This window comes from Lactuca virosa, chromosome 4 (assembly GCF_052849685.1).
Source record: "Lactuca virosa cultivar CGN04683 chromosome 4, Lactuca_virosa_CGN04683_v6, whole genome shotgun sequence".
In the NCBI taxonomy this organism is placed as follows: Eukaryota; Viridiplantae; Streptophyta; class Magnoliopsida; order Asterales; family Asteraceae; genus Lactuca; species Lactuca virosa.
Window position 1 is genome coordinate 311388323 of NC_136429.1, and position 21577 is coordinate 311409899.

The 21577-nt window shown below is 39.3% G+C and overlaps 2 protein-coding genes across 4 annotated transcripts; one reads left to right on the forward strand and one right to left on the reverse strand.

The window, feature by feature from the left end:
- The first annotated feature begins 10917 nt into the window (after positions 1 to 10917).
- Positions 10918 to 16382, forward strand: LOC145108478 (uncharacterized). 3 transcript variants are annotated; one of them, XM_079045506.1, is made up of 17 exons: positions 10918 to 11034; positions 11115 to 11209; positions 11805 to 12179; positions 12259 to 12484; positions 12589 to 12831; positions 12920 to 13032; positions 13112 to 13210; positions 13303 to 13390; positions 13478 to 13707; positions 13786 to 13970; positions 14079 to 14278; positions 14418 to 14762; positions 14847 to 14948; positions 15022 to 15319; positions 15394 to 15542; positions 15646 to 15930; positions 16028 to 16382. In XM_079045506.1, the coding sequence occupies exons 3-17, from the start codon at positions 11881 to 11883 to the stop codon at positions 16244 to 16246; spliced, it is 3081 nt and encodes a 1026-aa protein (XP_078901632.1). In that variant the 5' UTR covers positions 10918 to 11034; positions 11115 to 11209; positions 11805 to 11880; the 3' UTR covers positions 16247 to 16382. The 3 variants fall into 3 exon arrangements, with proteins under 3 accessions (XP_078901632.1, XP_078901633.1, XP_078901631.1); XM_079045507.1 differs by having other exon boundaries at positions 10936 to 11030; XM_079045505.1 differs by having other exon boundaries at positions 10972 to 11209.
- Positions 16383 to 16568: 186 nt separating this feature from the next.
- Positions 16569 to 21158, reverse strand: LOC145168901 (uncharacterized). The gene is made up of 9 exons (XM_079087552.1): positions 20367 to 21158; positions 19240 to 20271; positions 17989 to 19164; positions 17770 to 17888; positions 17584 to 17668; positions 17281 to 17364; positions 17090 to 17191; positions 16907 to 17005; positions 16569 to 16797 (listed from the first exon to the last, which is right to left on the reverse strand). The coding sequence occupies exons 1-9, from the start codon at positions 21126 to 21128 to the stop codon at positions 16675 to 16677; spliced, it is 3582 nt and encodes a 1193-aa protein (XP_078943678.1). The 5' UTR covers positions 21129 to 21158; the 3' UTR covers positions 16569 to 16674.
- Between the last annotated feature and the right edge of the window lie 419 nt (positions 21159 to 21577).

The following is a 21577-nucleotide window of genomic DNA, read 5'->3' on the forward strand; positions in this document are numbered from 1 at the left end:
CTGAATATCTATTACTGACTGTACGAAAAAGAAATAATTCTAACACATAGCGTGAGTAGTGTATTCACTAGCTCACTAAGTAATTTTGGGTTATTATTTATTAGTGTGACGCATAGTACGTTTGGTTTCTTCGGCTGTTCCCTCCTTGGAAAACTCCTCATGAACCTCTTCTTGTTCCTCCTTGACTCCTCTGCTGACTGCTATGATGGAGTGGTTACATTTGTATTGGTTTGTCGTGCGAGAATGGAAGTGTCTAAAGAATCTATGAGATTAAGTGAAACATTATGGGGTGATCCTTACCGGGTCCTCCTATAATTGCGCAATGTATACAAGTTGTATATAATTTAAGATTAAATAGACCTTCGAATAAGTGATCCCACTCTAAAACCACAACCAAACAAGGAACAGAAAGTAGAGCATAGATCACAAATTCTAAGTCTATAAAATCTCAATTATATAAAACCTTGGGAGTATACACTCCAAAATTATAGAACTACCATAAGGGTCTTTTAAATTATCACATAAGTTATTTATAGTGCCTAAAATACTCCTAGAGTATTTTAATGTAATGAACTTGGTAAGTTTTAAACTTGTTGTTATCTTATAGTATCATAAAATACTCCTATAGTATTTTAACTTTATGTTCTGATCTAGAAATCCCTTGTGTATAGAGTTAGGTAAGTTTTAAGACTGTTGCAACACCACATCACTCCCAAACACATGTTGGTCATATCTTAAATGAATAAAGTTGATCAGGCTATATTGATCCCAGATATGATTACATAACTGTCCAGGTTTGACCGAGTGTCCAACCTTTAAATACTTTTATTCTATTCTTCTTTTGATACTTGTTCTAGTATGTATATATGTATAAATAGGTACGTATACTTTTATAAAATATTGTTATATTTTAAAATATACTTTTAGTCAGAGCACTTCGGCCCCATTGCATTTATACTTGTATATATTTTATAGGTTGATATACTTAGTTCACTATAAACAATGTTCTGATACCAATCTGTCACACCCCCAAATCGGAACGGCGGAAACGTTCGGGGAAAGAGGACGTCATGTTTAGTATCACAACACATGCATGATAGTTATCAAAGTAACAAACAACCATTTGGGCACCTTCTGCTATAAGAAAATGCCATTTGGGATAAAAAAAACGCAAGTGCTACTTACCAGAGGTTGATAGAGAAGGTATTCGCAGACCAAATTGGACGGAATATCGAAGTCTACATCGACGATATGATAATTAAAAGCCGTAATGAAGAAATGTTACTCCAAGACGTGGAAGAAACCTTTAAAACGCTAGTTGAAGCACAGATGAAGTTAAATCCGGCTAAGTGTAATTTTGAGTCGAGGAAGGGCAATTCCTTGGCTATCAGGTGACCAGGGAAGGGATTCTACCCAATCCCACCAAAACACAAGAGTTCCTCGAGTCGAAAACACCCCACAACCTTAAGGGAGTGCAGGAGATTAACGGCAAGTTAACGACTCTTGGAAGGTTCATTGCCAAATCCGCAGAGAAGGGGCTTCCTCTGTACCAAACACTCAAGGGATGCCTAGACAAAAAGCAATTCAAATAGACAGAAGAAGCGGACGTGGCCTTGCAAAAATTGAAAGACGCACTGCAACAACTCCCGACTCTCGCCTGCCCACTTCCGGGGGAGACTTTACAAATGTACTTACCAGCGTTTGAAGAGGCTTTCTCCTCTGTGTTAGCGGTGGAAAGGGAAGGCAAGCAAATCCACAATCACTTTGTCAGCAGGGCCTGCAAGGGCCAGAAGTAAATTATCCGGCCTTGGAGAAACTGGTCCTCGCCTTGGTCTACGCAGTGAGACGTTTATAAAGGTATTTCTAAGCCCACAAGGTGGAGGTTCTAACCAGTTACCCAATAAAACAAGTGCTGCTAAGGCAGGAAAAGTCCGGACGCCTAGCCAAGTGGGCCATAGAGTTGGGTGAACATGACATCCAGTACCACCCCAGAACCAGCATCAAAGCCCAGGCCCTTGCTGACTTCCTGGTTGAAATCCCAGATACCACCAAGGGAGTACCGACGACAATCTCTGTCGACCCATTAGAGCCTAAGGCCGGCAAAAAACTTTGGAAGTTGTATACCGATGGCACAGCAAGCAAAGAAGGCTCAGGCCTGATCCTCCAAAGCCCCAGAGGCAAAGAGATCACCTACGCACTACGGTTCGACTTCCAAGTATCTAACAACGAAGTAGAGTATGAGGCACTCGTGACAGGACTAAGGTTGGCCAAGGAGGTTGGCGCAAAACAACTAGCAGCTCTTAGTGACTCGTTGCTTATCACAAACCAAATAAACGGAGTATACGAGGCAAAGGATCCTAGGATGCAGAAATATTTAGACGCGGTCCGTAATTTAGCCAGCACGTTCAAAAGTTTTTCAATAAAGAAAATCTTCCGGGGGAAAATGCAAGGGCAGACGCCCTCAGTAAACTGGCCTCCACCTCGTATGATCATGTCACAAAGAAAGTGTTGGTCAAAGTACTCCTGGAAAGGAGTATTGATAACCAAAAAGTCAATACCATATCAGCTCCCCCAGAATGGAAAAAACCATTTGTTGATTACTTGCGCCATGGCGTGCTTCTAGAAGATCCATAGGAGGCGAGAAAAGTCAAAGTCAAGGCACCGCATTTTGCGATACAGGACAATCAGTTGTACCGAAGGGGATATCTAAGCCCATGGCTCAGATGCATTTCTAAGACAGAGGCACATGCTTTTCTCGAAGAAAGCCACTCCGGGGACACAACAACACATGAAGGCGCTCGTGCACTCACAGGCAAGATACTTCGCCTAGGAGTATATTGGTCGGACATATACAACGATGTCGCAGCCTTAACCAAGAAATTCAAGGAATGCCAAGAATTCGCCCCTTTCCAAAATCAAACAGCCATGCCATTGACAAGCATCACTAGCCCCTGGCCTTTCCACCAATGGGGGATCGATATAGTGGGACCATTTCCCCCAGCGTCGGGGTCTTTAAGCAACAGATTAGACCAAATCTCTCAAATACCAGTTTCAGTAAAGCACAAAGAGTTCACTAGCAAGAGAACTCTGACCAGGGGTGTAAACAAACTTTGTGTACATATCATGTGATGGCCAACATAAACCATACACATAGTAATCAGGTGAAAGAGTATGTGCAATAAACAGAAACATTCACACCCATAAAAAGCAAACATTGTTCAAACAGTCGGACTCCCGGACTCAAAAGATGGCTGCAAAGGGCAGCAAAGACAACAAACAAATAAGAAAAATATTGTCAAATGGGGTTACATCAAAACAAGCCAAACACAAAACTACTTATCAACAGGAGTGTTATCATCACCAGAAGGAAAGCTTCAACTAGGGACCGATCCCTCGCTCTGAGACTCCTGACAGAGATCACGAAGCCCAACTATGTACAGGGCACCAAAGCGAAGATGACCAACAAAGTCCGTCTCCGTGAAGGTCACCAAGGTGTCTTCCATCTCTTGAGTCCTGGCTGCCACATTCTCCTCAGATTTTGGGTCAACCTCCCCGGCGGATACCTGCTCCCAGACAATCCTTTTACCCTGTTCCACACCAGCAGCGACACAAGCTTCTTTCACAAGAACCAAGCCTTGGAGGAATTGTGGACTTTCAATCAACCTATCCACAACGCGGCTGAGCCTGTCGCTAAGGACCCAAGAAATATCTCTTTCCAGCGCTCCCCTTGCGACGTTCTCGGTCACCAGATCAACCTCTAGCTCTACAATCCGATTGCTCAGACCGGCGTTTTCCAACGTCAGGACCCACACACGAGCGTTCAGGCCCTCCACCTCTTTCACCAGCTTCGCCGCTTGATCCGCCAAGCTCGCCCTCTCAAGTAACACTGCCTCCTGCCCAGCCTCCAATCTGCTCTTATCAGCTTCTAACTTCGCCACTTGTGACTTCAGTTCGTCGCATTCAATGCCCCTTCTGTCCAAATCGGACTGGAGGATCTCCATCTCGGAGATGCGTTCGGCGGCCGCGACTAAATAAGACGACACTTGGGCGGCAGCGTAACGCAAGCCATCAGCTATATGCTCGTCAGACATGACACTTAGGGCCTCAGTCGTGGCAGGAGGAAATGCATGCTGACACCACTCGAGAGCGAGGTCATGATCGGAGACAAGATCCTGAGCAGTTAGTCTCCAAGTTGGCTTATAAGCATCCGGATGAGAACCCATCAGCGGAGGGGTGGTTGTGGTTTTACCAGAAGAGGTGGAAGTAAGACTATGAGGAGGCGAAGGCCCAATCTTTATCCTGGCTCCTTCGATTGTGGGAACAGGGCTAGTTTTCTCGATGCTCCCTTCTCTCGTATGATAGGGCGGTTCATTCGCTCCAGTTTGTGCCCCCTCCAGCAGTTTCGGAGGACCTTCATCGGGGGTACGATTGGAATCTTTAGAACCCCACAGTAAGAGACTCGAATTACGCTTCTTACGAAGAGGGGGCCTGGTGCTAGCTGCCTCAGTTCGAGCGCCAGAAGAGGCTTCCAAGAGTACAAAACGCCTCTTAACCCGACGAATACTCCTCGGGGACCCGGACGGTGTAGGATCCTTCTGAGAAGAACCAGTAACGACAACGTCCTGTAGGTCCGGATCCTCACCAGCACCAGTGACACTGTCAGAATCGGCAGTCGTTGTGAGTCCTTGGCCAGAAAAAGGATGTGGAAGAGCCTCCACCAGGTCAACGTCGCGAACCTGAAGCTCGCCGTCAGGCAGACCCCGAAGAGCGTTTTCTAGAGAAACAATGTCCTCCACACCTGGTAAAAACAAGAAACAATGCCGGTTAAGCCAAAGCACCACTTTCAACATGACTTGCCAATCTTTTCAAAAAAAAAAGGGGAGGGGGGTGGAAGAGAGGAGAAGCAAAACAGATAACCTCTTTCTCAACAAAGAATTCATGCATCTTCCCACGAGCCCTCTAAGCAGCACTCATCCCACCGGCGGCCAAGAAAGTCAAGCCAATCTTCACTGGTGATGTTGATCTTCTCCAGGGCATCAACCAATTCCTTGTCAGCGCCAAACAATACGGGAGCACGGTCGACGTACACCTTAGTCCTCAGGTAACTGAGTACCACACGATCGTTGTTCACCCATAAGAACTTCTCTTGCCAGTTTTTCTTAGACTTCTTATCGTGGATAAGAGTAGGGACTCCCCATTGGCGAGAAAGGGTTCGAGTCCCCGACTGAGTGATTAAAAAAGTGCTTGAAAGCAGGAACGGTCGGCAAGCGGCCAAGGGCACGACAAAGGAGTTTAAAGCCAACTATCTTGTTTATAGCGATAGGGGTCAACTCCCTTACTGAAAACCCATATTCCCGAATGATCAAGTTGAAGAAATCGGTGGTAGGCAAGCTCAGACCCTCCTCAATAAAGGCGATTGGGATCCTGACCTTGCCCTCAGGAGGGCTGTACAAAGAGGCATCAGGCAAGGGAATTTACACGTCGTGTTCGGGAACGAACCCGAATCAGAACTCGAAAGACTCCCATTCCTCGGTGGTAAGATCTCTTCCTAAAGCGCGAGCAGTAGCCATGGAAAATACGAAGGAAAGGTTTAGAGGATTTTTTCTCAAGAACAAGTAGAAGGAAATGTGGAAAACGTCAGGAGGAACTTGGGTTTTAATGCCAACAATGAGGCAACGAACCGTCCTCATGATGAAACCGCCGAACAACGGCGATTTCGCCCTGCCAACTGCACAAGCTGTCAATAGCAGTTCGCCACGTATCTATGAGTAGACCAGAACAACTTTGCTACGCCACAAATGCAGAGGGCTACTGGTCTAAGGGACTTGTTAACGTTACCTAACAGCCACGTTAAATGTAACAGAGACGTTACTGCCTTGGCTAAGACCCGATCTTGGACTCAGAGAGCCAAAGCCGGAGCAACAGCTCATTTCTCGTCACAAGGGAAGAACATCCCATGTGATCTCCTCATTCACCCACAACCAATGAGAAAGCTACGAATTGCCCGAGTGACGACTAGAACTGACGTCACCTGGCGGTTAGTTAGCGTGAATAGCTCTCCCAGTAAAAGGAGGCCACGTATCACACTCACAAGAGACGGTCCCCACGATCCGTTAGTAACAGGTATAAAAGGATCTCTTTCATCTCAAGGGAGGGATCCATCTTCTTTCTCACGAAGATTAACCTAAGATTTCTCTCTCACCCTAGACTAACTTGATCGTCGGAGCGACGTCCTGGGAGAACACCTGGTCGTCCTCTAATGGTTCTTCTGTGATTGTGTTCCTAGGAAAACTCCCAAAGCAGTTACACCATCAAGCATCCAAAATATCTGCAAACATGTCACAACAGTTACCAAAAGGAAAGTCATAGTACTTCTCGAGGTGAGAACGTTGAGACAAAGAGCGAAGAAGACGGAGTCCGTATGAGGAAAACATGATTTTTATAAAATCATTTAATTATACCCCCGTTAGGCCAAAAGATAAAAGTCAAAACTAGCCAAAACAACCTAAAGGAAAGTTATAGTACTCTTGACACCATTACATAGATATAAAGAGGGTAAAGATAAGAGCTCGCACGCAGAAGATATGATTTGTCCAAAATCAATTTTGTGCGCGTGTCATGCACACCATGCACGGCGTGCACTCTAACCCCAGATTCGAGAAGACTGCAGGCAACATGGCCCAACGAGAGAGTGACACATGGTGACTCCTGGATGAAGCCATGAAGCGTAAGCATGAAGTGTACAAAGATTTACGCCGCACGCACTCAGAAAACTCTGCTATGAATAGGAAGGTCTGCAGAACCCATTTTGCACTCCTTCTAAGCAACCTTCTCTCTCTCAATCTTTGATCGAGCTAGTCCATCCCACGGCGATCTCCGAAGTCCCGAGTCCCGAGTCACGCTACTAGGGTGAGTTCACGACCCCTCTTTTACTATGTTCAAATGTTTTATTGGGGGGGGGGGGGATACATGTTATAAAACTATATCAAAATATTTTACAAAAATGTTAATATTTGTAATATATCAATAGTTTTAAAATACATTCAACATTAGGATAATATTATGCATGATAGTTACCTTGTTAAACTTTAAGAATGATATTATGCCTAGTCGTTGTAATGCCTAAAAGTATATTGGAAGATTATACCTAGTTGTTATGCTGACCAACTCCCTAAAATAACCTAGTTTATAGTCGTTAGGCTGGCCAAATTTAAGGATAAGCATTGTACCTAGTTGTTACTTTGCCATAATATCTTATCAATATCAAAAACACAATAACTATTTTATGTATGTATGTGTGTGTATGTGTGTGTGTGTGTATATATATATATATATATATATATATATATATATATATATATATATATATATATATCAGAATAATTGTAAAATCCCAAAATTCATGACCAAAAATTTCATTTTTAATTACATAATTATAAAAACCAGTAGTCTGAAAACATCAGTAGTGTCATCCCATATCATAATTAAAAACCAATATCTCAAAACATGTCATAAGAAAACAATATCATAGTACAACTCCCAAAGATCTCATGTGCGGAAAATCATAGTGTGATGCGTTGCGATCATGCCGGCTCCTTTACTTTTGAAGTAGAAGTACCTGAAACCAAAACTAAAAACCGTAAGCGCGAAGCTTAGCGAGTTCCCCCATCATACCACATACCATACAATATATATTGCCTAGCATATCTGGGTGTTGGCCTACCCCTTCAGTCTCTTTCAACCGGTACTGCCTAGCATATCAGTGTGTTGGCCTACCCCTTCGGTCTCTTTCAACCGGTAACCGCCTAGCATATCAGGGTGTTGGCCTACCCCTTCGAGCTCTTTCAACCGGTAACTGCCTAGCATATATGGGTGTTGGTCTACCCATTCGGTCTCTTTCAACCGGTTACAGGGTCTATTTCACCCCTATCACTACCACATAATATCCTAGCATATAAGCACATTAATCACATACTGCCTAGCATATCTGGGTGTCGGCCTACCCCTTTGGTCTCTTTCGGCCAGTTACGGGGTCTACTTCACCCCCCACCACTACCACGTAATAATATAGCATACAAGCACATAAATCTCAATAGATAGTGGCATACCAGACAATTATCACAAAGACAATCATCTCTACTGTAAACAACTATTAGTGGGCCGACATTGGTGCCTTTGACCCACTTATACCGGGAAGGTAACTCACCTCGAATACTGGAAAGTAGTTGAACAGTCCCCAACTCCGAATATCAGCCTAACTCAATCCCCTACACATAAAAGATTTCCTTAATTGACCTTTCATAGTCATAATCCCAATAAGGGTCAGTTTTGGTCCAAGTCAAAGTCAAAGTCAAAGTCAACAGTCTGAGTTTACTCAACTCGTCGAGTTCCCATGAATCACAAAATCGTGAAATCGCGATCCAACTCGTCGAGTTATCTTCCAACTCGACAAGTTTCCATAACTCACAGAATCGTGATATCCCGGGTCGACTCGTCGAGTTTTCCCCCAACTCACCGAGTTCGTCCTTTACAACAAAATCGGGACACTTCTAATTAACTCGTCGAGTTCCCTTATAAACTCATCGAGTTCTTCAGTCTGTTAACCCTTCTTAATGCATTAAGCCATTATTCTTCAGATCTACACCCTATACTCCAGATCTAGACTTGAAATGCCTTTAGGAGGGTAAAGTTTCCAACTTTACCCATCAATACCCTTCGTAATGAGATTAAGCTCAAACCCTAACCCAAAAAGGCCAAAGTCTTCATCCAAAGACCACCAAAACTACAAAATAGACCATGAGGTTATAGATCTAGACTCTAGGGACTGAAAGATCACGTAAAGTCCCAACTTTCTCTACATGCATAGCCATTAGAAGCTCCAAAAGACCAAAATGATGGTCTAAAGGTTGCATGAGACTTCCATGGCCATAAAGTTAGCACCTTTATGCCATGAAAACCCCTCAAGACCTTAGATCTGAAGTGTTAACTCATTTGGGACGTCCAACTCCCAAGGACCATGATATTTAGGCCAAAACCAAGCAAAATAACCCAAAAAGGAGATCACTCAACTACAAGGCAAGGTTCAAACTTTATACCAGAAAAGTGTCGTGGATGAGGCAAGGATTCTGGATCTATAAGCTCCTTCTTGATTCTTCAAGCTTTTCCTTCTTCCAATGGCTTCAACACACACCAAAAACACCCAAAATGGCTTACAGTCATTCAAAGTAGCTTTAGGGTTTAGATATTTAGGGTTAGGACGGTGGAGGCTGGAAAATGAGGCCAATATGAAAGGTTTAAGGTGTTTAAATAGGGTGCAAAACCCTAAAATTAGGGTTTCATTTTACCCAACCAACTCGTCGAGTTGAGACCTCCCAACTTGTCGAGTTGGTCACCCAAAACGCGCGGTCCAGAACATCTCTACTCATAGAGTACAATTAAGTACATTGTTTATCCTTAAGTTTTCCTTTAATGTTGTTTTATTCCATAATTATTGTAACGCCTGGTTCCTGGTATGTACTTAACATCTCTACTCGACGGGCGTTTCTGCCGCCGACCGGTGGTGTGATAGTGGCAGCGATGACAAAAATGGTAATGGTAGAGCTGGCAGAGGTGGTGGCATTGGTGGTAGTGGTATGTGTGGGTAGCAGAGGTGTTAGTGATGATGATGGTGACATAGGTGGTGGTGGTGTTATGGTGAACGTTGTCATATAACACCAAGTATAACCCTTCATGAATCAAACTACATTAACAACAAAAAATGCAACTTGAATTGCTAAACACTCGTACCTGGCCAATAAATTCGTGTACACAAATTTATGGGAGCTTCTAGAATCAATCTTGTTGCCATTGATTCATCTTGTTTCTTAGAATTTGTTGTGAGTTGGAATCTTCAACATCCATGGTTATCTATTTCGTATCATACGCATCCATCATCTCATCATCTCAGATGCTTTAAGGAACTCTACTTCTAGGTTTCCATGATGGTGTGAAGGCGGAGCCACCAATGACACCGCCGCTAGCCTACCTTGCAATTTTCTTAAACACATCTCCAACTTCCTCGCACCCTACTATATATGCAACTACCACCGCAACATCCTCCATAACCCCTACCCTCATGTCCTTCACCACCAAGGAAAATGACATAAGTACCGACCTTAATTCTATCAACGTTGCACGGTCGAGTGAATACAAAGAAATCCCAAACAACGTTTATGGTGGATTTAAAGCAGACAAGTAATGTAATTGAGAAGGCGCAAATCAGATCGGGAGGAGAAGCAGAGAACTTTAGAAGTCGATAAATTGGAATTTTTAAACGAAGTCAATGACAACAAGACGGTTTATGAATGTTATTTTTTCATAAGCCCATTGAACTTTAATTATATATAAGGGGTGGTGATGATTAAAGGCTTATGTAGATTTTAAATTGTTCGAACGTATTTTTTAATTCATATTTTGTCCTCAATTTTTTTATCATTGTATATACCACTGTCAATTTATATCAATGGAATTTGTTGAAGTCATACAAGTTGGTACAAAATATGATTGATATGACATTGATATACGTTTTAGAAAAAACGTCCCTTAAAATTATGGTTGTTTTGATATTTTTCTAACTTTTTGATATTTTTTAAAAAGAACCGACCATGATCGCTATTTTTCTTATTTAAAGCTTAATATATTATATTTGATATTTGAATATTGAATGCAAGGGACATAAGTCACAACTTCCTATATTATTAAAAGTGTTCACCAAAAGCTCAAAAGGTGAAACACGTGTCGTACTATAGAGCCACGTGCTAGCGTCACTACAGCTGATCCAACGGCTATTAATTGCTCCACCATAACCGCACCTTCCATGTACGCGTTGATCCAACACCGTTAGCAATCTTTTTGATCTTCTCATCGGCGTATCAATCACTATCATCACAAATATTTCTCAAAACTTCTACTGATTTTAAATTTAATACAAAATTTGGCGACCCACTTTCTCTCTCCAAAATCAAAATTACAGAACAAGGCACGCAGTTGATGTGTGTATGTGTGTGTGTGTTTTTTTTTTTATAAAACGAATAATAAAAAGTATATGCCATTGATTCGAAATTGGTTCTTGGCAGACATTCTGTAATGCTCCTTCATAACACCCCCCAGTTTCTTGTCATCATCTTTTGACCAGCATACACATATCTTTTCTATTTCTGGATTCATTAAGGTACTGAATTTCTCTTCATTTTGTTATTAATCTGTGTTTCTTTATGCGATTGCTTTAGTGTGCTAACGATGTAATGTGTACACTTTCGCAGTTTTTTAATTCGGTTGATCCTTGTTCAGAGATTTTGGTTTAACTAAACCCTAGTTTTGTCTTTACTTCTGTTCTTAGTAGTTTGTTTTCTTCTGAATATGATGACGAAATGCATGATTTCGATGTTCTGACAGCAAGCATTTTCTCTCAACTGCTATATGCCTTTCGAAGATCAAATCCAGAAAAAAAACGACATATTAGCGTAATCGACAAGCATATGTGCTCGATTCCTTTCGTCATGTTTCTGTATTTTGGGATTTTATCCATTACGAGTATCGTTTTTTTGAAGAAAACATTACCCTAACTTGCAACTCAATAGCGACCATGCAAAAGATGCTTTCTTTAATAAACAGTACCCTGCTTCACTAATAGGAATAACGAAAACGATTGGTTAACAACTTAACATGAAAAACCCAAATTACCTTGTTAAATCGTGAGAATACCATGAATCGATCTTCATATATGTTCTCTATAAACCGATTAACTTGTACTCTTTAACATGCAGCTAATCAATCGAAGTAAATCTGATTGATTCTTCCCGATTGTGAATCGACTTTGAGATTGAAGCAAAAAGGTCAAAAATGGGCACAGATAAGCAGCCTGTTGGTATACTAGACACCATCAACATGGAAACAGTTCGGACAATTTTAACCCATAAATACCCCTACCCCCATGAGCATTCACGGCATGCCATAATCGCAGTAGTTGTGGGCTGTTTATTTTTTATTTCATCAGACAACATGCATACACTGATTCAGAAGCTAGACAAGAACATCAAATGGTGGTCAATCTACGCCTGTTTACTTGGTTTTTTCTACTTCTTTTCATCTCCATTTGTGGGGAAGACAATGAAACCAAGCTATTCAAATTTCAGTAGATGGTAATTAACTAATTATATCTGATTCAGTGATTTTACATGGATGTGTTTTAGGTAATTGAGATTTTGTGTTGTTGTGTAGGTATATAGCGTGGATATTAGTAGCAGCTTTATACCATCTTCCAAGTTTTCAGTCAATGGGAGTTGATTTGAGGATGAATCTTTCTTTATTTTTGACAATATTCATCTCCTCTGTTTTTGTTCTCCTTGTTTTTCATTTAGTATTCATTGGGCTTTGGTATATTGGTCTTGTTTCTCGTGTGGCTGGAAGAAGACCCGCTTTCTTGACTATTTTCCAAAATTGTGCTGTAAGTCTCACATACCAATGTTTTAATTTGTTTATGTATAAAGGAAGGGTATTTGTGTATGTGATATTTGGTTATATTTTTTCATGGAATTCGTATCCATGTAGGTATTAAGTTTGGCATGTTGTGTATTTTATAGCCACTGTGGCAATCATGCTTTGAATGAAAGACCATTTGGAAGAAAAGACTCTGGCTTTTTTTCACTTTGGAATAAAGGAGAAAGAAATGCATTGTTAGCAAAGTTTCTAAAAATGTATGAATTCAAAGATGAAGTATGCAAATCTTGGTTTGCTCCAGTTGGATCTGCACGTGATTATCCACTTCTCTCTAAGTGGGTTATATATGGAGAAGTAATGCTTCTGTTTTTCTATTTATATTTCCATCTTTTTTTAAATTCTTATTTCTTCTGTTTATGTTCTTATTGCCATTTGTTTTTAGTTTTCTTGTAGTGGTTCATGTGAGTCATCGGATGAAATTTCTCCAATATATTCATTATGGGCGACTTTTATTGGTCTCTATATTGCTAATTATGTTGTTGAAAGATCAACCGGGTATTTTTTTTTTTTTTTTTTTTTGTTACAAGTTTTTTTTCCTTGCCCTTTGTAATTAAAAGTGTTAATTAATGATCAGATGGGCTCTTACACACCCTCTCTCAGTTAAAGAAACTGAGAAGTTGAAGAACAAACAAATGAAGCCTAATTTCTTGGATATGGTTCCTTGGTACTCCGGGTATTATAATATTTTCCTCTCTCTTTACTTTTTCAATGGAGGGCATTTACGTCTTTTTCACATATGAGAGATAACCTGATCATGTAATGCAGGACATCAGCTGATTTATTCAAGACAGTTTTTGACCTTCTTGTATCTGTAACTGTATTTGTTGGAAGATTTGATATGCGCATGATGCAGGTTTCTTGATTCTTCTATCTTCTTCACTTTTTTAATCTTTTCACTTTTACAACTTTTTATTTTATTATTTTGTGTTTGATGTTGTAGGCAGCAATGAGTGGTGGGCATGAAGGGGCAAAACAGGAAGATTTTCTTTATGATCATTTTAGTGAAAAGGAAGACTTTTGGTTTGATTTTATGGCTGATACTGGTGATGGTGGGAACTCTTCATATTCTGTTGCTAGACTTCTTGCTCAACCTTCACTTTGTGTTTGGAATGATGGTCATTTGACCAAATTACCCCGTGGGGACCTTCTTCTTATTGGAGGTGACCTTGCGTAAGTCTCACCTTTTCTGTTTTATATAAATTATAACCTAAAATTCAAATAATTTGTAAAATCTTTTTTTTAATTTAGGTACCCTAATCCATCAGCATACACTTATGAGAAGCGGTTTTTTCGTCCTTTTGAATATGCTCTTCAGCCACCTTCATGGTATAAAGAAGAACATATAGCTGTAAATAAGCCTGAATTACCCTCTGGTGTGTCTGAACTCAAACTATATGATGGCCCACAGTGTTTTCTTATCCCTGGAAACCATGGTCAGTTTTCTTTTGAAAGTATAAGAAAAAAAATCCAAATAAGACTACAATGTTATAAATGAAACTATGTTGGTATTAATAAATCTTGTAATTTTGGTTTTTCATCAGATTGGTTTGATGGGCTTCAAACATTCATGAGATACATTTGTCACAAAAGCTGGTTAGGTGGATGGTTAATGCCCCAAAAGAAAAGCTACTTTGCATTACAACTACCAAAAGGGTGGTGGGTATTTGGTCTTGATTTAGCTCTTCATTCAGACATCGATAGTGACCAATTCAAGTTCTTCACAGAGCTAATACACAAAAAGGTACTTTCCAATTTCCAATTTCCATTACATCTTTCCTTCACATATGATTAATAATTATAATTGTTTATATATATATATATATATATATATATATATATATATATATATATATATATATATATATATATATATATAACAGGTTAAGGAAAATGATTCGGTGATCATTATGACACACGAACCAAATTGGCTTCTCGATTGGTATTGGGATGACGTGACTGGAAAAAACGTGTCACATCTTACACGTGATTATTTGAAAGGGAGATGTAAACTTAGAATGGCTGGAGATTTGCATCATTACATGAGACATTCTTATGTCGCATCTGAACATGAAAACCCTAATTCTGTGAATGTCCAACATTTGATTGTGAATGGGTGTGGTGGCGCGTTTTTGCATCCTACACATGTGTTTAGTGATTTTAAACAGATATATGGAACGACATATGAAAATAAAGCCTCGTATCCATCCATTCAGGATTCCAGCCGTGTATGTAATAATTCTTGGAATCCAATTCGTATGACAGATTCCAATTGAATTTTTTTTTTTTTGATGAAAAATTGTGGTATGCAGATTGCACTTGGGAATATATTGAAGTTCCGAAAGAAGAACTGGCAGTTTGACTTCATTGGTGGATTCATATACTTCATCTTGACCTTTTCAATGTTTCCACTTGTACGTATTTTTATTTCCACTATTTTTTTTTCTTTTATAAAACATTCTGATTTTTTTTTTGTGTGTGTGACAGTGTAAGCTAGATCATATCCTACAGGCTGACACGTTTTCTGGGCATGTAAAGAGTTTTTTTAGCACAGTTTGGGATATTTTTATGTACATGGTTGGAGAATCATATGTATCTTCTATGGGTTCGATCTTATTATTAGTAGCTGCAATCTCATTTGTCCCTTCAAAAGTGTCACGCAAAAAGAAAATTGTAATTGGAGTTCTTCATGTTTCTGCACATCTGGCTGCAGCTTTGGTTCTAATGTTGTTAATGGAGCTTGGTGTTGAAACTTGCATCAGACATAATCTCTTGGCAACTTCAGGCAAGATTATAATTATTATTAGTTATTTGGAATTGTACATATAATTAATTTTGAATGAATATTAATTATTTCAGGTTATCACTCGTTATATGAGTGGTACAGATCAGTGGAGAGTGAACATTTCCCGGATCCAACGGGTCTTAGGGCACGTATAGAGCAATGGACCTTTGGGCTTTATCCAGCGTGTATTAAATATCTTATGTCAGCTTTTGATGTTCCTGAGGTTTGACTCTGACATCACACCTTTAATTTCTTAATGAGATAAAAAAGGTGATGCTAAATTATTATTATTATTTTTTTTTGGGGGGGGGGGGGGGGATTATTAGGTGATGGCTGTAACGAGGACTAACATATGCAAAAACGGAATGGATTCTCTGTCTAGAGAGGGTGCGATTATATACTACGCATCTGTTTTCCTTTACTTTTGGGTGTTTTCGACTCCTGTGGTTTCTCTTGTGTTTGGAAGCTATTTGTATACTTGTATCAATTGGCTTCACTTGCATTTTGATGAGGCCTTTTCCTCTCTACGCATTGCTAATTACAAGTCTTTCACTCGCTTTCACATCAAGGATAATGGAAATCTTGAAGTTTTCACTCTCGCAGTTGATAAAGTAAGAAGATTTTTATCTATTTTTTTCTTATGTATCTTTGTATAATATTTATGAGATTTTTTATTTTATTTTATTTTTTTATTTTTATGTTATGTAGGTTCCCAAGGAGTGGAAGGTGGATTCGGAGTGGGATAACGAGTTAAAACAAATTCAGCAGCTGAATCACTACAGAAAGTATCCAAGTAAATGGAGGGCGAATGCTTATAATCAGGATCCAGTTAATACTGTTCGAATTGTTGATCGTTTTGTTATTCAAACATGTAAAGAAGAATTAGGAGTAGCAAATGGAAATGGAAATGGATCTGTTTCTCATTGATGAAGTTTATCTGTAAGCTTAGAAAGTTAGAAATAGAATATGATCATTAGAAGGTGTAGAGAAGAAAACTTAATTAGAATGTAAAGTGTAGTTATGGTTGTTCAATTTTATTTCTTCAATGGAATTGCTACCATAATATGAAATCATATAAATATATTAAAAAAAACATCTTTAATATCATAATATCAATCTTATCTACCCTTTTAATAAATAAATATATTATATGTACAATCCCCAGCAAACAGACCTTTCCTTTTTAAAAATACAGAAAGGGGCAACACAGGGGTAGAATAGGTTAACTAAGTAGTAAGTACCCCAGAAATTAGAAAGGGTAAAAATGTCATTTCTGTGGTCCATACCTACACATATTCTATTCTTAAAGGATTGATAGATACACACTGTACATAGGGTATTTACATAGGGTACATCTACGATGTCTTTTCATGGATACGAGCTCTAAGTTTGTTCAAAAGACGTAGAGTTTCACAGTATGAAGGATCACTTTTGCTTATTGGTTTGCATGAATTTACATGATCAGTTGATTCTAACACCTGTCACAAAAAAAAAAAAAAAAAAAAAAGGAAAAAATATATCCACATTTAAAATATAACAACACAGTTTTGTACTTTTTTTTTGGCCTTTTCTGAAGTGAAAACTTACCACAAGTTTCCCGTATCCAGGAAACGATGATTCAATTGGAACTATTTCCAATCTGAAAGCCCAACCTCCATAACCTTCAACGATTGGAGTTACTTTAGTCTGAAAAAAGTTCATTATCCAAATTAACACAAGGGTAAATTGGGTAATTAACGCTCTAAAAAGCAATAGAACTTATAGTCTCACCTCGCAAAAACTGAGAACATCAAGAGCACCTTGCTTATGTAGACGACGAATAAAATCATTAAGCTCGATTAATCTCGGAGACCCACTTCTCAATTCTCCTATCTAAAAAAAAAAAAAACTTCTCAAATAAGTAATTTCCTGAAAAGGGTAGTTTCGACCTATGATAATAATAATAGCAAAAAAGGACTAACCGTTGGTGCAGGACGTAAAACAAAACCCATTCTCCAAGGTAGATCTGCAAGCTTGCTACCAAAGTGAGGGCAGCTATAAAACACCTAAACCAGGGGCAAAAATGTCAATCAGAGGCGTAACCCACGAGATGACATGACATGACAGAATTGATGTTAGAGACAAAAATTGCAACTTTTTGTCCCATCCAACCCAAAAAAGATAGGACATGGGCTAGCTTTGATCTCTTGTTTGTGAAAAAGACTTAAATGCCCTTCTCATGATCATCAAAAATAGCTCTAGAAAGCTTCTTGAATTGAACATACCACACCGATAGTGTTAGTGACAAGGCTATCTCTGTTTTCCTTCCTAGCCTGATCCAACATCTGCTTCACAACCAATCCCCCCATGCTGCAAAAAATTTACACAATATCAAAATAACTAATTTAACTTTTTCTTTTAAAAAAAAAATATTATTATTCTTAGAAGAAAATATGATGAAAAAAAGACACCTGTGAGTTACAAATACAACGGGTCGATCTCCAATGCCTGCAGTAATTAATTTTTCCAACAACATCGCGCTCACTTCCTGAAGTGGCAAACTCGATCCCGACCATTGCGTAAGATTCGTCTGCAATAGCAATGCAATCATCCAAAAGGGTAAAATTGTAATTTTGTCAAAACAAAAAGTACTACCATTTTCAGTTTCAAAAATCAAAACAATCACAAACCTTATACTTTAAACTAAACAAACGCGCATGAGGAAAATCAGCTGAAAGCCATTCAGCAGGCCAAAAAGTCCCATGCTTTCCAGCCTCTTCATCAATCTTTTCCACAAGTCCAGATTTAGATGATAATTTACTCTCGGATAACCTCCATGACTTAAAGGGCCCACCACGTAACCCATGAACAAAAACAACATCAAGTGAAGGCTGTGTGGGACCCACTGACTCACTATCAGTATCAGTATTATCAAGATTCCTTGTTAATTGGCTAATACTAGTACTACTACTACTATTACTCTCACAATCATAATCACCCTCATGGAGTTCTAAAAATGGATTGATTGGATTCTTATTCTTGTTCTTAGTCTTATTCTTATTCTTATCCACCATTGGTGTCTCCATGGTGGATTCCTGTTTTTGTTTTACAGGGTGTTTGTATTTCCAGTGAGGTAAATTAGGGTTGATTAAATAAATCATCTCAGTAAAATGAGGACACCTACCACTTCCATTTCCACTACTATTTACAGTATCTTCATCATTACAAAGTATATTCAACAATGTCGCTCTTGAATAGCTTTGAGTTTTCAGATCTTTACATCCGGGAATTTTCCCATTTGCACATTCTTCAAGCCAATCACACCAAACTTTATCGTTTAATATCATTTTTTTAACTTTTTGATGAACAGAAAGAACAGCTAGAAACCTAGCTGCATGTCTACGGATATGTGCAGCAAGTGGGACCCGCGTACGAGGTGATGAATCATTAGAATCAGAACCACTTTGTTGTTGATCTTTGGATTCTGTATTTAATGAACTTTTATATGCTTCGATTCCTGCTAATTTCTCATAATCATCTCTTAATAAAAGGCGACGAAGTAAAGAGATTACACCATGATCGATTATTCTAGCTTGACAAAATGAATCATCGCTACAAATTTCTGACATGGTTTTGATTCCTTTAAGTGTTGCTAGTGTAGAATCTGCAGCATTGACTTTAGGTATACTGTCTTTTTTTATATTTTTGAATGGTTTAACAAAGGGCTCAAGGGAAAGAAGATCTTCAAGAGCAGATGAATCCTTTTTACCATTTCGTAATTGATTCACTGCTAAATTAACCACAGCAGTAGCTAACTTGTCTGCAGCCTGTGTGCCAGATACAACGTTTGCTTGATCGATTTGAGTCTACAAGAATGAATCATAAATATAAATTCTTCAGATACAATAAGTAAATAATGATAAGAAAAAGACTAAACTAACCTTCACTTTATCTTTAGGCTGATTGCTTCCTTTTAGTGATGACTTTCTATGGTTTAGAACATCAGTTAGCAATATGGCTAACCAACCTTGTGAAATGGGGATGGAAGATGGTGAATGGTCTTCAAGAACATGAGAGAGAATTTTAATGCCAGAAGATCTTGTGGCATCAGAAGAAGAATCACCAAATACCCATCGAAGTAAAATGCTTGACCATTTTTGACCTTCATCTAAAGGCAAATGAATGTTCCCTGAACAAAGTGATTCAAGACCTTTTGCTAATGCTTCTTGTACAGATTCATGTTTCTTCATTCGTTTAGCAGTTTCCCTCATTAGATCAAGACTTTTATCCATAACTTTCTGTTGAGCACCAGGGCATCTTTCGAGTGATAATAAGAATGCAGATAAAGCCACACGAGTCAAAGGGACATCATCACTTTTGCTAGCTTGGGAAACAGTAGAAAGAAGACTGGAACTCCAATCAGAAACAAAATCATCAGAAGGGAGATTTTTGTCTTCTAGAAGAAACCTAGCTACTAAACTTCCATGCCATTTCACAGATCTTTCTGGAGCAACTAAAGCAGTCATGATAGCATGTCCATCATGGTCTAATTCTTGGATATGGGATCTATTTACAGGTGATGCCATTGCCCAATTTGCTAAAGCCCATGCAGCAAAAGGAACAGCAACATGTTGTGATTGCAAATCATCCCACAAACCAGGGATAACAGTTTGTTGAGATGGATAATTATCACTCACTTTGTTAAAAAATATTCTTCTGGTTTTAGGAGGAGATTTCCCATATCCTGTAATGCCCTTTAATCCTGGGGATTCATCTAAGTAGATGCCACCTTCTTCAACAACCTGAAGTGCTGTTGCAATGTCTCTCATTGTAGCTTTTGCTGATAACATAGGCTTACGATGGACCTTTTCCACCTTGTCACAACTGGAAGTCACAATATCCATGATTGCTGTAACAAGCATGCTCCTGCCTTTCAAAGGATCAGCAATATCGAAGGAATTATGTCTTGATTGCTGCTTACATGGAGAAGCAGCATGTCAAAATTGTTTGAATGTTTTGGAAATTGGAACAAGTTGCAGTCAAAAGTTTTACTTTCAGACAAATATACCTGTTCCCAAGGATGAGGATGAGCAGAGAGGATGAACCTGGTAAGATTAGGGATTGCACGAGGCCTTCGGAGAACCTTCTCAGAGACATTAGAGTCAGCAATCAAGTAAGCCAAAGCCCTAGCCGATTCCGCCTGAGTTCCATAATTCCCCCCTCCTTTCAACGCCACCGCCTCCAACAACCAATCAACCACCAGGCCACCACCAGCACCGACGATCGCAGCTCTCCGGCTCTCGTCTCCAGCCACAATGTCCGCTAACAACGCCGCAACCCTAACCTCAAACCCTGACCGAACCTCATCGTTCGCCGAAGACAAAATAGAACTCAACGACTTCCAGAGAACCGATACAGCAACGCCTGTATGCTTCACCGTGTCCAACATTCTCCTAAACGACTCGTTCGAACGTTCAATTGTAAAATCTCTAAAAACGCGCTTCTTCTTCTGCTTCTTCGCTTTCATTTTCTCAAATTCATCGTCGTCAAAGAAACTCATGCAAGAGGCGGCAGCAGCTGCGGATATCAAGCTCGCGGCGATTGCAAAGCGGGGGAGGGAATAATGCCGGAGACGGTGGAGGACGGGAAGCGATGATAGCGGACCTGCATTTTGCAACTTCTTGAGGTTTTTGTTGGAACCGGTGGAATTCTCGTGGTGATTGGCGGAAGGGGAGGAGGAGAAGAGGCGTCTGAGAGAGAAATTTGATACATGACGGCGGCGGTGGTTGTTGACGTTGGTTCTAATTATAAATATACGATAGAACATCATAATACGTATGCATGAGGCAAAACGGATGAAGAAATCTCCATCGAATTTTTGTCCAAAAAAATGTTTTAAATCCGCGAGACCGAAAATTGGGGGGAAGATACGGCATAAAACGGTGGTATCTTGATTTTATGCCTCATTAGTTTAAAGTTTTTTATTTTTATTTTTATTTTATTTTTATTTTTTTTAAATTAAATAATTTGAATCTTACTGGTCAACCGCATTAACTGACATCATCACATGACCAAGGTTGTAATGTGACGATTTATCATTAGCAAATAAATACGGTCTTTTTTTTTTTCTTGGAAACTACGGAAAAAAAATATAAATAAAAAGGCAACAACCTTGAAAGGTAAAAGACCGACAAACAAAAACAAATAAAACACAACACTTACAGGTGCACAAACCGTTTATTTATTTATTATTTTTTTTATTTTTTTTTTCAAATCGAA

What these genes read in the sequence shown, in the direction of transcription:
- LOC145108478 (XM_079045506.1), top strand. Translation starts at nt 11,881, where the DNA reads ATGGGCACAGATAAGCAGCCTGTTGGTATACTAGACACCATCAACATG. An exon ending in CTATTTTCCAAAATTGTGCT is followed by an intron (nt 12,485 to 12,588) that starts GTAAGTCTCACA and finishes GTATCCATGTAG; the next exon opens with GTATTAAGTTTGGCATGTTG. An exon ending in ATGGTTCCTTGGTACTCCGG is followed by an intron (nt 13,211 to 13,302) that starts GTATTATAATAT and finishes CATGTAATGCAG; the next exon opens with GACATCAGCTGATTTATTCA.
- LOC145168901 (XM_079087552.1), bottom strand. Translation starts at nt 21,128, where the DNA reads ATGATGTTCTATCGTATATTTATAATTAGAACCAACGTCAACAACCAC. An exon ending in TTTTACGTCCTGCACCAACG is followed by an intron (nt 17,192 to 17,280) that starts GTTAGTCCTTTT and finishes TTTTTTTTTTAG; the next exon opens with ATAGGAGAATTGAGAAGTGG. An exon ending in ATGTTCTCAGTTTTTGCGAG is followed by an intron (nt 17,006 to 17,089) that starts GTGAGACTATAA and finishes AACTTTTTTCAG; the next exon opens with ACTAAAGTAACTCCAATCGT.